The sequence below is a fragment of the Ceratotherium simum genome, chromosome 17, assembly GCF_057802395.1.
Source record: "Ceratotherium simum simum isolate JZ-2026a chromosome 17, ASM5780239v1, whole genome shotgun sequence".
Lineage (NCBI taxonomy): Eukaryota > Metazoa > Chordata > Mammalia > Perissodactyla > Rhinocerotidae > Ceratotherium > Ceratotherium simum.
Window position 1 is genome coordinate 16,793,205 of NC_141916.1, and position 13,894 is coordinate 16,807,098.

General features: G+C 56.7%; 1 protein-coding gene across 1 annotated transcript; it reads left to right on the plus strand.

Moving 5' to 3' along the window:
* Positions 1–2,677: 2,677 nt before the first annotated feature.
* KRT71 (keratin 71) lies at positions 2,678–11,806 on the plus strand. The gene is made up of 9 exons (XM_004429073.3): positions 2,678–3,124; positions 5,463–5,677; positions 6,383–6,443; positions 6,951–7,046; positions 7,414–7,578; positions 7,775–7,900; positions 9,311–9,531; positions 10,105–10,139; positions 10,967–11,806. The coding sequence occupies exons 1-9, from the start codon at positions 2,678–2,680 to the stop codon at positions 11,176–11,178; spliced, it is 1,578 nt and encodes a 525-aa protein (XP_004429130.2). The 3' UTR covers positions 11,179–11,806.
* The last annotated feature ends 2,088 nt before the right edge of the window (positions 11,807–13,894 follow it).

Sequence of the window (13,894 nt, forward strand, 5' to 3'; positions counted from 1 at the left end):
AGTGGCAGAAGCTGAGGCTTAGGGAGGGTAAGCTCTGCAGGGTGGTGGAGTGGAATTCTGACCCCTGGAGCCTGGTCTCCCACCTGCTGCCGTTCTAGGGGGATGTAGGCCCAGAAGCTCCATGAAGAGGCACCGTCCCTGAGTGGTTGCTGCTCCAAAAACAGCCAGCCCTGCTCACCCGGGAAGGGATGTCCGGAGGCTGGTCCTGGGCCCTGAGGGTAGATAAAGAGGGAGGAGTTGGCTGCGGGACATGGAACGCTCACCCAGGCCCCAGCTTGAGGGAACTCAGCAGCCTACACACAGATGTCAGTGGGCTGAGGCATCCACGGCACAGGGGAGGAGATGGAGCCACATCCAGGGCTTTAAGCAGGATTTTGAGAGAACAGAAGGATTTGGATCAGAAGAGATGGGGAGGGAAGGTGTTCCAGGCTGGGTAGGAATAGTTTGGCAAAATTTTGGAGGTATTTGAGGAGGAGGCCTGTGGGTGAGATGTCCATGGCCAGAGCAAGGAGCCGTGAGGCAGCAGGGTGCAGGATGGGCCAGGGGCAGGGCAGCAGCTGCAGGGACGTTGAAGTCGGGGCTGGGGAGCTGCCAGGCTCATCAGAGAAACACACAGCCAGCAAAGCCATCGAGGGGACCCCCATGTGAGGACTGGGTTCCAGGAGCTGTGAAAGGCCTTTATCATTGTGATGCAAGCTCTTATGTCCCCAGCACTGGGCACAATGCCTGGCACACAGTGAGCGCTCAACAGAGGTTTACCGAAGGCAGAAAGGGAGGGAGGGAGGGAGGGTTATACTAGGTGGTCTCTGATCTGGAGCACCTTCTACTCTCCTTACAAAGGAAAACTGAGATGACAAGTGACACAGCCTTCAGAGCAACCTCGAGGGAGCTGCCCACAGAGTCACTGTGTTTCCAGCACATGCCAAGAACATGCTAGGGGCTGAGGGAGATGAGGGGAGCTCAGACCCCGGCTATGCTGACCCAGGAAGACCTCCGGGAAGAGGGCAGGATGGGGGAGCAATAGAGCAGGAGGTGGCAAAAGGGGGAAAGGGAAGGATGCATGGAAGATAGAGAGGAAGGATGAGGACGGGTGGAGAGAGAAGGGGTGAAGAAGGGAAGGGAGGGAAAGAGAAATTCTGGTGAACGCTAGAGACAAAACAGCAGGCGGAGGGCTGGGGAGGAGTGCAGGAGAGGAGGAGGAATGGATTCCGGGTCAACCCCTAACAAAGTGAGAGAGAGCCCCATACCAGCCTGGCTCCAGATTCTCCTCCCTCCTGCGCCCACTCCCAGCCAAGAGTCGCAGCCCTCCCAGGGGGCCCCAGCAGGGATCTTTGGGCAAGGGCAATCTCCAGGGACAGAGCTGGCCATGGGTGGAACAGGAGCCACAGCAGCAACGGCAATCCTGGGGGAGGACTGGGGCCCTCATAGGAGCCAGGGACCCGGGATGGAGGGGACAGCAGGCAGAGTCTGGGGCAGGGATGGCAGGACTGTTTGGAGCAGGATGGCACCGTGCTCACTGGGGCACCCCCTCGGGGAGGCCTGCGCTCCTGGGAGGGCCCCAGCCAGGCTGCGTTCTCGGCTGGCGTGGGTCTGGAGGGATGCAACAGGAACTCAGTCGCACTTCGGCAGCAGCTTCTTTATTTGAACTCTAAACAGATGGTTCCTGTCCTCAAGCTGCTCTTAGTCTTATTAGCAGATACACATTGCGGGAAAGACAGAAATGATGAAATGCACCACCCAGGAGTCTCTCCTTGAGACCTCCAGCCCCCGGCGAGCCTCTCCCTGTCGTCTCGATACCTCCTCCCAATTGACGCCCTGAATTTCGCAGCCACCTGCCCCAACTCCATCCTCCTTTCTCTTCATTCTGTCCAGAGCTGGAAGAGCTGGACGTCCATTGTCCCTTGCACAGCCTCTGGCCTGCCTTATTATGGGACTTTGAGAGAGGCGAAGGGTGGAGGTCCCATTTCCTGGAGAACTTGGAGAAGCACACGGCACCCCTGTGTCCATGACTGGCTCTGGCCTAGGCTGCTCATGTCCCATGCTGGGGAGAGGGTCTCTCCAACCCTAATACCCCAGCAGAGAGAGCTGCCATCCTCTGTGGGTTAGGAGAAGAGGCCATCAGTGGGGTGTGTCTGCAGGAGGCCCGGGGGAGAGGTGAATGCCTGGATGAACGACCCTTTCTCGGAAAGAGCAGGACACAGCTATGGTAGGAGCCTCAGTAACACCTGCCCTGTCCAGGGAAGTACATCCCCTCCTGGCCCCCTGAGCCGCCAAGAGGAAGCCCACAGCCCAGAGAAGATTAATCAGGATAAGGATGGTGAAGTGTCAGTGACATCCCCCTGGAGAGGCTGGGCCTGGGGCAAATTACCCTATAACAGCAGGTTAATTAGATAAGACCCAAATTACATGAGCAAGGCTTGCAAGCCCAGCAATTTGAAGGTTTCATGTTGTTTCAGAGGTGGGGAGGGCTTGATCTCGAGCTCAGCATAGAGAAAATGACTTCTTGCTCCCAGGCAAGTCAAACCCATGAATTAAGCTCTTGACGGCCCATCCACGAGCCCCAGCGCCAAGCGCATATAAGGAAGGGCCCCTGTCGGTCCTCACTGCAACCTGCAGAGCCCGTGTGGGATTTTGCCTTCGTCCTTCCTGCCTCTCAGTTCCAATCTCCACCAGCAGCATGAGCCGCCAATTCACCTGCAAGCCAGGCGCTGCCACCAAGGGTGGCTTCAGCGGCTGCTCAGCGGTGCTCTCGGGGGGCAGCTCCTCCTCCTACAGGGCAGGGGGCAAAGGGCTTGTCGGGGGCTTTGGAAGCAGGAGCCTCTACAACCTGGGCAACGTCCGGAGCATCTCCCTCAACGCGGCCAGTGGCAGTGGGAGGAGTGGAGGTTATGGATTTGGCCGCGGCCGTGCTAGTGGCTTTGCTGGCAGCATGTTTGGCAGTGTGGCCCTGGGGCCCGTGTGCCTGACTGCGTGCCCGCCTGGCGGCATCCATCAGGTCACCGTCAACGAGAGCCTCCTGGCCCCCCTCAACGTGGAGCTGGACCCCGAGATCCAGAAAGTGCGAGCCCAAGAGAGGGAGCAGATCAAGGCTCTGAACAACAAGTTCGCCTCCTTCATTGACAAGGTGGGTCTGCTAGGACCTGGGGAACCTGTGAACAGCCCTTGTCTTCTCTTCTTGGAACATGAGCTTTGTTACAGCAGGAGGGATTGAGGTTAGAGATGAGGAGGCACTTCCTATGGACAAGGCAGGTATTTTCTGTCATCAGGGTGACTTATGTAAGATTCCCTGGGAAGTCTTTCCTGAGAGAAGACAGAGGTAGGTCAATCTCTACTGGCAGAGGCTTGTCAGCGTTACTGGCAGGAGCTCCAAAGGGAGACCCCTGCTTCTTACTCTTGAGGGCCAGCGTGGTGCTATTGCTAAACTTGGGGCCCATGCAGGCTGTGTACAGAAAAAGCCAGCGAGAGGAATCTGCCCCAGAGTAACCGGGGAGGCTCGTCCCCCTCCCATTCATTGCAAGCTGATCTCGTCCACTGGTCATCTGACCGACGACGGATCAGGAGCATCAGTGGCTGGTCATTCCCGGGGGCTCGTCCACAGGCCTGTGTTTCAGTGGGCTAAGGACTCTTTCAAGAGGCAGAACAGTGCAGTGGGGAAGAGGCTCCACACAGCTCTGAAGTCAGATGTGGTTTGACACTGGCTCCATCCCTTACCAGCTGTGTGGCTGTGTAGAGAGTTATTTATCCCATCTGTGCCTGTTTCCTCATCTCTACAGTGGAGATAATAACCTTCCTCTTGAGGTCGTTGTCAGGTTTATTAAAGAAAATGCATGTGAAGATCTTGGCAGGTTGCCTGACATATAGAAAGTACTCCCCAAACAGTGGTTATTATTACTATCATCTCTGGAGAGCTATGGGAGAAGTGTTGAGAAGGAGAGGAATCAAAGCTCTGGAAGAGGCCTCAAGGGATCCGCCAGTCAAGATAGGCCTCTGACTTTTGGTAGATAAGAAATTATTGCTCCCCTTTTATGAGTCAGCAAAAGCGGGGAGGTAAATGCAATGTCCAAGCTCATCTGGGGTAGGGAAGGTGAGCTTGGACACTCAGCCTCCTGCCTCTAGACCCAGTACTGGGGACTGGAGGGCTGTGTTGGCTGCATATGGACAGGTCAGCCCAGGACAAAGCCTACGGCTGAGCCGATCAGCGGCCATCAGAGCCCACCTCTGTGGCTTCTCACTCCTTTAAGCCATTTCGCATCCGAAAGATCAAAGTGTTCTGAGGTTTGGAGTCTAGGAAGGTGGCAGTAGACTGACCTGTGGCTGGGCTGTCAAACCCCACTTTACCTCTGGTAAAGTCCAGAGACATGGAAAGAAAGACGCACGTGAAGACAGTTGCCTCTGTGAACAAAGAAGATCTGCCCGGGGTGAGGGGAACAGGCTCAAAGGCCTGGATGGTTCCCAAATAACTTTAGTTCCTAGAGGAGGACAATCCCATAATCCCAGGCAGCCAGAGAAGATGGTACTTCCTATCAGTGATCCAGAGCTGTCCGTGTGTTGTCCAGATGTGTATGGTGGTGTCCTGGGTGTAGGGTTTCCTCAGTGGTTAATGCACAGTCTGTGGATAAACATGAAAAAGTCAGGACTGGTTAAACCAAACCAAATGCTGGACCATCTGCTGGAGGTGAGCTGTTTGGCGGCAAATCCCACCTCAACACTGAACCCTGGACAGTTTTCCAATATCCTATGTTTCTGACTTTAGGGAACACAGCCGTATTTAAACAGTAGCTGAGCTCACGTAGATTAAGAGAAATCACATTATAAAAACTGTGTCCCCCCAAACCAAACAAGAGATGTATATGCAGATCCACTCCTCTGGTCAATTTCCTGGCCCAGTGAGGCCACAATGGGGTGGGGAGCTCCATCTGTCCATCTCGCCCCACATGCCAGGCTTGCTCCAGGAAGATGGTTCTGAGGAGCAGGACTGGGGGGAAGGGAGAGGCCATGAGCAAAGAAGGAGCAGGGGCCTGGTGCAGGAATTTGGAATACCTGGAAGCTCTTGGACCATTGATACGTTGTAAAATGAAGAGCAGACTCCCTTCCTCACAATGGTCAACCTTTCCAAAGACCGACCCAGCCTGACTCTGTCCTGGTATTTTTGGGCACACCCTTGCCCTGAGCTGGTTTGGCCCTGGTGGGTTCTGAGTGACTGGTTGCCTGGGTTGTGGGGACACATGTCTGGGTTCAGTTCTGGGCTCCACCACTTATTAAACCGTTGGACCTCGGAGGCTAACCTTCTCTATGCCTCAGTTTCCTTTCCACTGAACAGGATTAACGATTTGCCCACCTCATGCAGCTGTTGTCAGGGGTGATAGAGAAAACACAGGGACAGCGTGTGGCACAGTGCGCTGTGAGTGACAGGTGTGACTGCTTCTGTGGGGGCTCAACAGTTTCCGGGCTTTGGGTTCCAGGTGCGGTTCCTGGAGCAGCAGAACCAGGTCCTGGAGACCAAGTGGGAGCTGCTGCAGCAGCTGGACCTGAACAACTGCAGGAACAACCTGGAGCCTATCCTCGAGGGCTACATCAGCAACCTGCGGAAGCAGCTGGACACGCTGTCTGGGGACAGGGTGAGGCTGGACTCGGAGCTGAGGAGCGTGCGGGACGTGGTGGAGGACTACAAGAAGAGGTGAGAGGAGGGGACCCCCTGTAGCTAGACAATGCCCCTGTCCCTCTGAGCTCCCCCTGCAGGAGTGGGTCCCTCAGGGCCCCATCAGCCACCCCAGCTTAAAGCTATTGGAGGTAGGAGATGGTATTCCTCATCATACCAAGCAGAATCACCCCAACAAAACTCTGGGACTTGCTCCCTGCTGCTCCAGCCTCTGGCCTGGCACTTCGGACAAATGTCCAGTTAGCAGGGCAATGGTCAGAGGATTCTCTCTGGCTCGAGGAGAGGGAAATCTTGGGTAAACCACTCATGTTCTCCCTGAGCTTCTGTGTCTTCATCAGTGAAAAGGGGCTTAAATCCATCCACCTCCCAGAACTGCTGTGAGGAGTAGCTAAGAAAATGCTCCCCTCCATTTGTGGGCTTCATTCACATTTTGAGGAACGAGATTATTTCTTGCCTCCTGAGATTTCCCACAGGACGTTCACTCCACATGCTCCTTCCCTGTTTTCTAAGCTGGATCTTCAACAATCTCCTTCCAAACTTGGTTACCATGTCCCCTCCTCCAGGAAGCCTTTCTCTCCTGGCTGGCCCCACTGGCCCAGTCCCCTGCAGCCCCTCAGCACCTGTGTCCTCTGACAGGCACACTGCTCTTCAATCAGGTCTTCCCTGGGCAAATGAGGGTTCTCAGAGAGACATACTAGCTGACTGAGCCCTGGCATTCCGCAGGTATGAGGAAGAAATCAACAGGCGGACGGCTGCGGAGAACGAGTTTGTGCTGCTCAAGAAGGTGAGGGGGAAGGCCGGCCCTGAGTCCCGGCTGGCCTGGGAACAGGAGCAGCCAAGCCTGCCCGTGTGCTCTGCTCTTAGAGAAAGTGAACTGACTCAGAAATAGTGAGGAAAGGGCAGGGGAGACCACGATGAGAGACTATCTAGAGAAGGGAATAAAAAGGGGCGAAGAATGAGTTCAATGTGGATGGGGTTGTCCATGGTGAAGAGCAGCAGAGAACGACGCACAGGGGCTCCCCCTGAGGCTGCGGGGCCTGGGTCAGACAGCACAGGGGTGACCGACAGCGGCTGGCTGGGGCTGCCTTGCTTGGAGGGGCACCCCATCCTGCTGAGGGAGCAGGTTCTCAGGATGGGGCGTGGCTGGGCCTCTTGCTCCTCCCTCTCCTTTCCCATGAGCCTCCCGAAGAGAAGAGGGCAGCTCCTCCCCATGCCGGGCACCCAGGCAGGGGCGGGTATTGCCTCCTCGGCTGCACCAGCAGCGATGGGGGATGGCTGCGGCATCTTTCAGGACGTGGACGCAGCTTATGCCAATAAGGTGGAGCTGCAGGCCAAGGTGGACTCCATGGACCAGGAGATCAAGTTCTTCAGGTGTCTCTTTGAAGCTGTAAGTCCGTCTCTCACTCGACCCCTCTGAGGGCAGCCAGTGGGTAAACCTCTATTCTGGGGGCTAGGTGACTCAGCGAGGCCCCGAGGCCTGCTCCCAGGGAGGCCCCCTGGTTAGCCACTCAGCTCCCATTTCAGCCCTGAGAGGCTCCAGTCTCCACCCTCTGGGTGGGAAGGAAATGGGCCACGCCCCGGCTCCATGGCGGCAGGCATCTGTCTGGGGCCCGGGGGAAACTTGCTTTGCTCAGGGAGCAGCAGCCTTGGTTTGAGCCTCTAAGTTGGCATCACAGAGGTTTGCTCACCTCACTTGGGGGAGATTGTCAGCCTTCTACAGTCAAGTCCCTAGACCATCCCTGTTTCCCCTGCAGGAGATCGCTCAGATCCAGTCCCACATCAGCGACACGTCTGTCATCCTGTCCATGGACAACAACCGGGACCTGAATCTGGACAGCATCATCGATGAGGTCCGCGCCCAGTACGAGGAGATCGCCCAGAGGAGCAAGGCTGAGGCTGAGGCGCTGTACCAGACCAAGGTGAGCCGGGCTGAGGCCAGGTCGGGGAGGGCCACCCCAGCTGGCATGAGCGCTGGGCCTGACCAGCTGTTGCCATACCAGAGGCAACGTCCAGTCAGGCGTCCAACATGCCCTGCCCCCCGACCTCCCCGACACATCATGCGCTCCCCGACTTGCTCCTAGTGCTCGTTTATGGCTCTGTTCTTCGGGCCCCCAGTTCCAGGAGCTGCAGCTGGCAGCCGGCCGGCACGGGGACGACCTCAACAACACCAAGAACGAGATCTCGGAGCTGACCCGGCTCATCCAGAGGATCCGCTCAGAGATCGAGAATGTGAAGAAGCAGGTAACGGACCGGTGGCCTGGGGCCTGGGGCGGCCGAGCGCAATGGAGGGGGGAGGAATTGGCCAAGGACGTCGGCCTCCCGAATCTCTGCCTACGAGAGGAAAGGGGCCAGGGGGTCACTGCCGCGGACACTTAGAGCGGACATCCCTGGGGCATCTCATCTCCTATTCACCCTGAGGACCTCTGCTTTGAAGCCCCTCCTCCAGGAAGCCTTCTCTCATCCCCCGGGCTGGGCTAGGACCACATCCCCCTGTCCCCGCCCCCCCAATCAATGTGCTCTCCTGGCACATGTGCTTCCCTGTACTTGTCACACTTCTGTCACTGCCCGACACCTGCCTGTCCCTTCTTCCATGGACGGGAAGGAGGCAGGGAGCTGGCTGCTTTGTTCCCCATTGTTTTCCCAGCATCTGGTACAGTGCCTGGCACACGGTAGCAGCTTGGTAAATATTTGTTGATTAAATGATTAAGGAGAAGTGGGCTCAGAGAGCACTCCTTAAAGATCCTTCTGCGGATATTTATTGAGGCCTTTCTCGGAGCCGTTCCCAGGAATGCGGGCTGCAGTCTCAGCTTTCATGGGTGGGGAGACAAGATGCACATGTGTGATAACAATAGCAGCAGCTCCTCTCGTTTTATCACATTGAATCCTCACAAAGACTGTGAGGCAAGCACTCCCCGTGGCTACAGAGGAGGGAACTGAGGCTCGGAGAGGTTCTGTGGGTTGCACAGCTGGTAAGTGGCAGAGCTGTGGCCTGAGCCACGTCTCCTGACTCCTCGTCCAGTGCTCTTTCCACTCTACCATGGGCTTTAGCACTTACAGCTTCGTGACGTTGGGCAGATCACTTGTCCCCACTGCACCGGGCGTTGTAAGGACCAGAGGAGCTAAGGTACATAAGGGGCATGGAGAGGGCGGAGGGTAGGCCCCGGCACACAGTAAGCACTTAGGAAATAAAGGGCTGGTCCTGGGGAATCTCCTTCCCTGCGCCCCTCGTCCGTGGTCCCAGGCACCTGGGAAGCCACTGTCGTTGTACCTGCAACATCATATTCCAATGATATCTCCTCCCAGACTTTAGACAACTCAAGAGGAGAAAGACAATCTTACTCTTACGCATTTTGTATCCTCCGCACAGGGTGGCCAAGTAAACGTCTTTGCAATGAAGTGAACGGTGCTTCATCTCGGGAGGGTGGGGTGCACTGTTCTTCATCCCCACTGCTGTCTAAACACAGGGAGTGGAGACAGAGCTGAGGAAGGACTTGCCAGCCCCCAAGGGGCTCCAACCTAGAAGAGAGCAGGGGGTGTGAGGCGGGGAGGTGGGCATCTCTGCCCCGGAATCTCAAAGAACAAGCGGAATTTGGAAGTGTATGGCTCCAGTCACCCCTTCCAGATTTCCAATGTCTCCAATTCCTCGTTTAGGCTTCCAACCTGGAGACGGCCATCGCCGATGCCGAGCAGCGGGGGGACAACGCCCTGAAGGATGCCCGGGCCAAGCTGGATGAGTTGGAGGCCGCCCTGCACCAGGCCAAGGAGGAGCTGGCCCGGATGCTGCGCGAGTACCAGGAGCTCATGAGCCTGAAGCTGGCCCTGGATGTGGAGATCGCCACCTACCGCAAGCTGCTGGAGGGCGAGGAGAGCCGGTGAGGGGCGGGCTCTGGCAGGAAGGCCCCAAGGTTTTGGAAAGGACCAAAGGAGAAAGCCTAACACATCCTAACCCAGGAAAGACGAGTTCCTGGGGAGTGAAGGGGTGGTGATGATAGGAATAATAATAGTAATTAATAATACCTACCCTTCCCCCCCAAAAAAACAGAACCCCACTGCTGTGCTAGGCCTCCTTGTTCCATCTTCCTTACGAGTCCAGCACAAGACAAGTTTGTCAGAGATGTCCCCGGGCAGCCCTTCTGGCTTCCCCAGTGTTCCCACGAGACGGAAAGGCTTGGTGCCTGGCCTGAGCCTTGGGAGGTGTACATGCTGCCCTCATGTTGCACCTCATGCCAACTACTGTTTGATGGGTTGTTGTCTGGGTACCCCAAAGATTCAGAGGTGGCCCCCACACTTTCTCAGGCTCTGCTAGTGCCAAAGAAGTTCTGGAATTTCTGCAGGTGCCCGTTGGGTTCAGAAACCCATATCAGGCCAGTGGGGGCACTAGCTACGAGGTTAATAGGTTGTGGGTTGGATTCTGCTTGCTCTTATTTTATTTCTCTCCCTAACAGGATGTCAGGAGAATTTCCCTCCCCTGTCAGCATCTGTAAGTACTTGTATGCTTGGACCTAAAATCATACAATCTGTGGACCGGAAAGGGCCTTAGTCACACACACCGAGTGTGTAGATGAGCAATCTAAGGACCAGCAAGGGAAAAGCTTTGCCTGAGGTCACACAGCCAGCTGGCAGAGGCATGGCCAGCAATCAGGCCTCCTGACTCCCAGCCAGGGCTCCATCCTTATCACTCTGTCTCCCTGTTCCCGGGGATGGCAGCCAGGAAGGCTGTCGCCATGGGGATGGGGAAACAAAGAACTTGTTGCAAGAAATGAGTATGGGTGTGTGTGAGGCTCGGGGAGCTGGGTTTGCATGTTGTGGTCAGACCTGGGCTGGGGGATTAGAGGGGCTGAGGGAACTAGTGAATGGGGGACCTCGGAGGTCAGGCTGGCAGTGTTGGATCTCTGGGTTGCTCAGTGGGGCTAAGAGAGTTAAGCCAGAGCCTCTGAAAGATGCCATCTGTGGGATAGCTAGCAGGAGGGAGAGGTTGGGGACTGGGGAGTTTAGCAAAAAGGCTAATAGAAGGGGCAGGGTGTGGGTGTCCAGAATGACAGGTGGGTGCATTGGTGCCTGGACCAAAGGGATGGGCCTCAAGAGCTAAGAACCAGCCAGATTGGGTATAAGCTGAGCAAGCCAAGAGCAGGACGTGGGGGAAGAGGTCGCTGGGATATTTTCCCCTGGAAGAGGGGCGGCTGTGACCAGAGCCCCCATATAACGCATTGCTCCAAGAAGAGCCCCATCTGTCCTGGGGACATGCGGCCTCCTCCGGTCCCGCCCCAGCTCTGCCAGGGGGTTGCTGACCCTGCCTTCCCTCTGCAGCCATCATCAGCAGCACCAGCGGCAGCGGCGGCCACGGCTTCCGGCCCAGCTCGGTCAGCGGCGGCTACGTGGCCGCCAGCAGCAGCTGCATCTCCGGAGTGTGCAGCGTCCGTGGCGGGGAAAGCCGGGGCCGGGGCAGCACCGGCGACTACAAGGACACCCTGGGGAAGGGCTCCAGCCTGAGTGCCCCCTCCAAGAAGGCCAGTCGGTAGAGAGGGCTGCCCTGCCTCCCGCCACCCCCGTGTCCCCAGCTCTGGCTCCACATGCGCCCTCCCCTCCCACTGTCAGCCTCATCTCCGCCCTGCTGGCCCTGCTCTTGTACCTCAGGTGCTGGCCTGGGCCACTCACTTCTCCTGGCCTATGTCTTCCTGAGCCTGGACAGGCGTGGATGACTGAACTTGGTGAAATTCCTCCCTGCGCATGCCTGGTGTTCACCTCCTTGGCTCCTTGGCTATGGTCCCCCAGCCGTGCCACCAGCGCAGCCCCTGACTTCCAGCCTTCCATCCTCTGCCCAGCCTCTGGCTCAGGCACTGACTACTCTGTCTGGCCCTTGGATCTCAGAGCACGGCCCTCCTGTCACGCTGGGGCCTTTGTCCCAGCTCCTGCCTGTGCTGGAAGCTGGCTTTGTGTTCAAGAACAGGAGGATTGAAGGATAAACTGCCAAGAGAGGCCAGTCCCCGCCCCACCGGGCTCAGTCTCACGGCTTGTTCTGAGTGGGACCACGCACAACCCAGGGTCTCTCTCTTCCCTCTCCTGCGCCCAGAAGCAGAGAACAGGAGGCTCACTCACTTCTCCTTTCTTCCTAAAGCCCCTCCCTTTGCATCCTCAATAAACAGCACAATCTGATGCTCCGTCTCTGAGTGGTCAAGGTGTGTACGTGCACCTCCATTCAGATGCTCCTGTGAGCAGGTGCCTCACACCCACACGGACACACGGGGACACACACACACACCACTGAGCGTCACTGGTGTGGCCCATATTTCTAGGTGAATTTCTCTGTGGAGCAGAGGAAGAAGAAGCTCTCAGAGCAAGCATGGAGGAAGGGTTGAGAGCACATGGGGCTGCAGGGAGAGGAAGTGTGGAGCGGAGTGTGGGAGGAGGGAGGGAGGGAGAGGGGAGGGGAGAGAAGGGAGGATGCATAGAGGCGTGTGTGCAGCCTGGCTTGTGGCTTTCAACAAAAGCGTTAACTGTGTACAGTGACAGAAATGGTCCTGCTGCTGACAGGGACCCTGGCCTCTTCCTGAGAAGTGGGTCTTTCCTAGAGGCAAGGTGGGGGCTTGCTGGAGAGGTATCTGCATTTGTTCAACCCTTTCTTCTCTGCTCAGAGGCCTGGCCTCCTGGGGGGTCGCCCAGGAGTGGCGGAGCTGGTGGGAACCCCACACTCTGGCCTCTCTGCCGAAAGCTAAGATACGGAACAAATTCTTGGAAACTGAGGCTGGACTGGGGTGAAGTGAGCGGGGGGTCGGGGCAGGCTGTGAGTTTCAGTGGCTGTGCAGTTGGCACCTCCCCAGACACCTGTCTACCCGAAACTCTGTGGTGGTGGCCAGTCCTGCCTTGTGGTGAGGAGGGGTGTAAGGAGGACAGACAGATTCCCCAGTAACCAGCATGAGCTGGCAAACCCCAGCCAGGACATCTTCGCGGGCCTGAGGGGCTTCCAAAGATAGAGGTGGAGGGATTGATGGATGGCGTGATTGGGCTGGGTTCATGGATAGAACATTCAGAGTAGTGGCCGGGGCTTAGGGCAAGGCCATAGGACCAGGCTCAAACCCCCATCACCCAAGAGGCAACCATCAGCCAGAGCTCCCTGGCTGCCCTCAACCTGGAAGTCAACACCACCATTCAGCAGGTGCGGGTCGGGGAGAGCCAGCAGATCAAGATTCAGCAGGAAGTTTGCTTCCCTGGTCGACAAAGCAAAGCCTGTGTGTGTTTGTGTGTGTGTGTGTGTGTGTGTGTGTGTGTTTCCAGAACTGGGTAGAGACATTGCCATTTCCTCAGCAAAGAATCCACACACCCCCTACTCCCTTTGCAGTAGTAAGGACTGAGGTGGGATAGCAGAAAGAACTTTCCAATTGAGAGGTGTAGAATAAACAGCTAATTCTAAAACGTAGGCGTGGAGGCTGCTTCTCCGGATGCTGCTGGTTTATCACCTGATTTGGGGAGGGAGTAAAGGACTCTCCCACACTCCTTTGTGCCCCAGGGCTCACAGGGGTCTCCTGGTGGGCAGGGTTGTGCTGGGTTCGAGTCTGTGTTCTAGAACAGCAGGTCAAGGTGCTGGAGACTGAGGGGAGCTTCTGCGGGAGACAGTCGGGAGCCCCACTCTGAGGTCCCCGGTAGGGACCTGAGTTGTCAGCTTGGCAGGTCCCCAAGTGAGAGGGCTCGGCTGGTGTGGGTTACAGACCAGGCAGGACTTGGTGGACAATTTTAGGAAGAAGAGAGGGCTCTGGGGAAGGGGCTAATGACAATGACCAGCAGGTAGGGTGGCCGCTACATTACGTGAGTCTACGTGGTCATTCGATTGTGCTTGCCAACAGCAGTGGCTCTTTACACAAGGTGAAAAATAACCTGGGGACTTAAATACTGATGTCTGAGCCCCTAGCCCAAACCAACCAAGGCAGGCTACAGGGGTGGGGCCCAGGCACTACTGGTATATTTTGAAGGCTAGTGAAGGGATTCTAGTGAGCAGCCAGAGCTGAGAAGCACTGGCCTGGAGGGTAATCTTACGGATCCTGTGGTTGTGTCCAGATGCAGCAGGCAAGAGTGGCATGATCGATTAGTAATGCCTGCCAGGGCCACAGGTGGAGGCAATGGTGGCACACATTGCCCTCTTTCATTGGTGCCTGCCTGCAGCTTTACAGTTTACCGAGGACTTTCACACCCATTGTCTGAGAACAGCACTGGGAGTGAGGGAATGCTGCTATCGCCATTTTA

Bases quoted from the DNA above. Each gene is read 5' to 3' on its own strand.
- KRT71 (XM_004429073.3), top strand. From the start codon at position 2,678: ATGAGCCGCCAATTCACCTGCAAGCCAGGCGCTGCCACCAAGGGTGGC. The intron at 7,901-9,310 runs GTAACGGACCGG...TTCCTCGTTTAG, and splicing joins TCGAGAATGTGAAGAAGCAG to GCTTCCAACCTGGAGACGGC. The intron at 9,532-10,104 runs GTGAGGGGCGGG...TCTCCCTAACAG, and splicing joins CTGGAGGGCGAGGAGAGCCG to GATGTCAGGAGAATTTCCCT.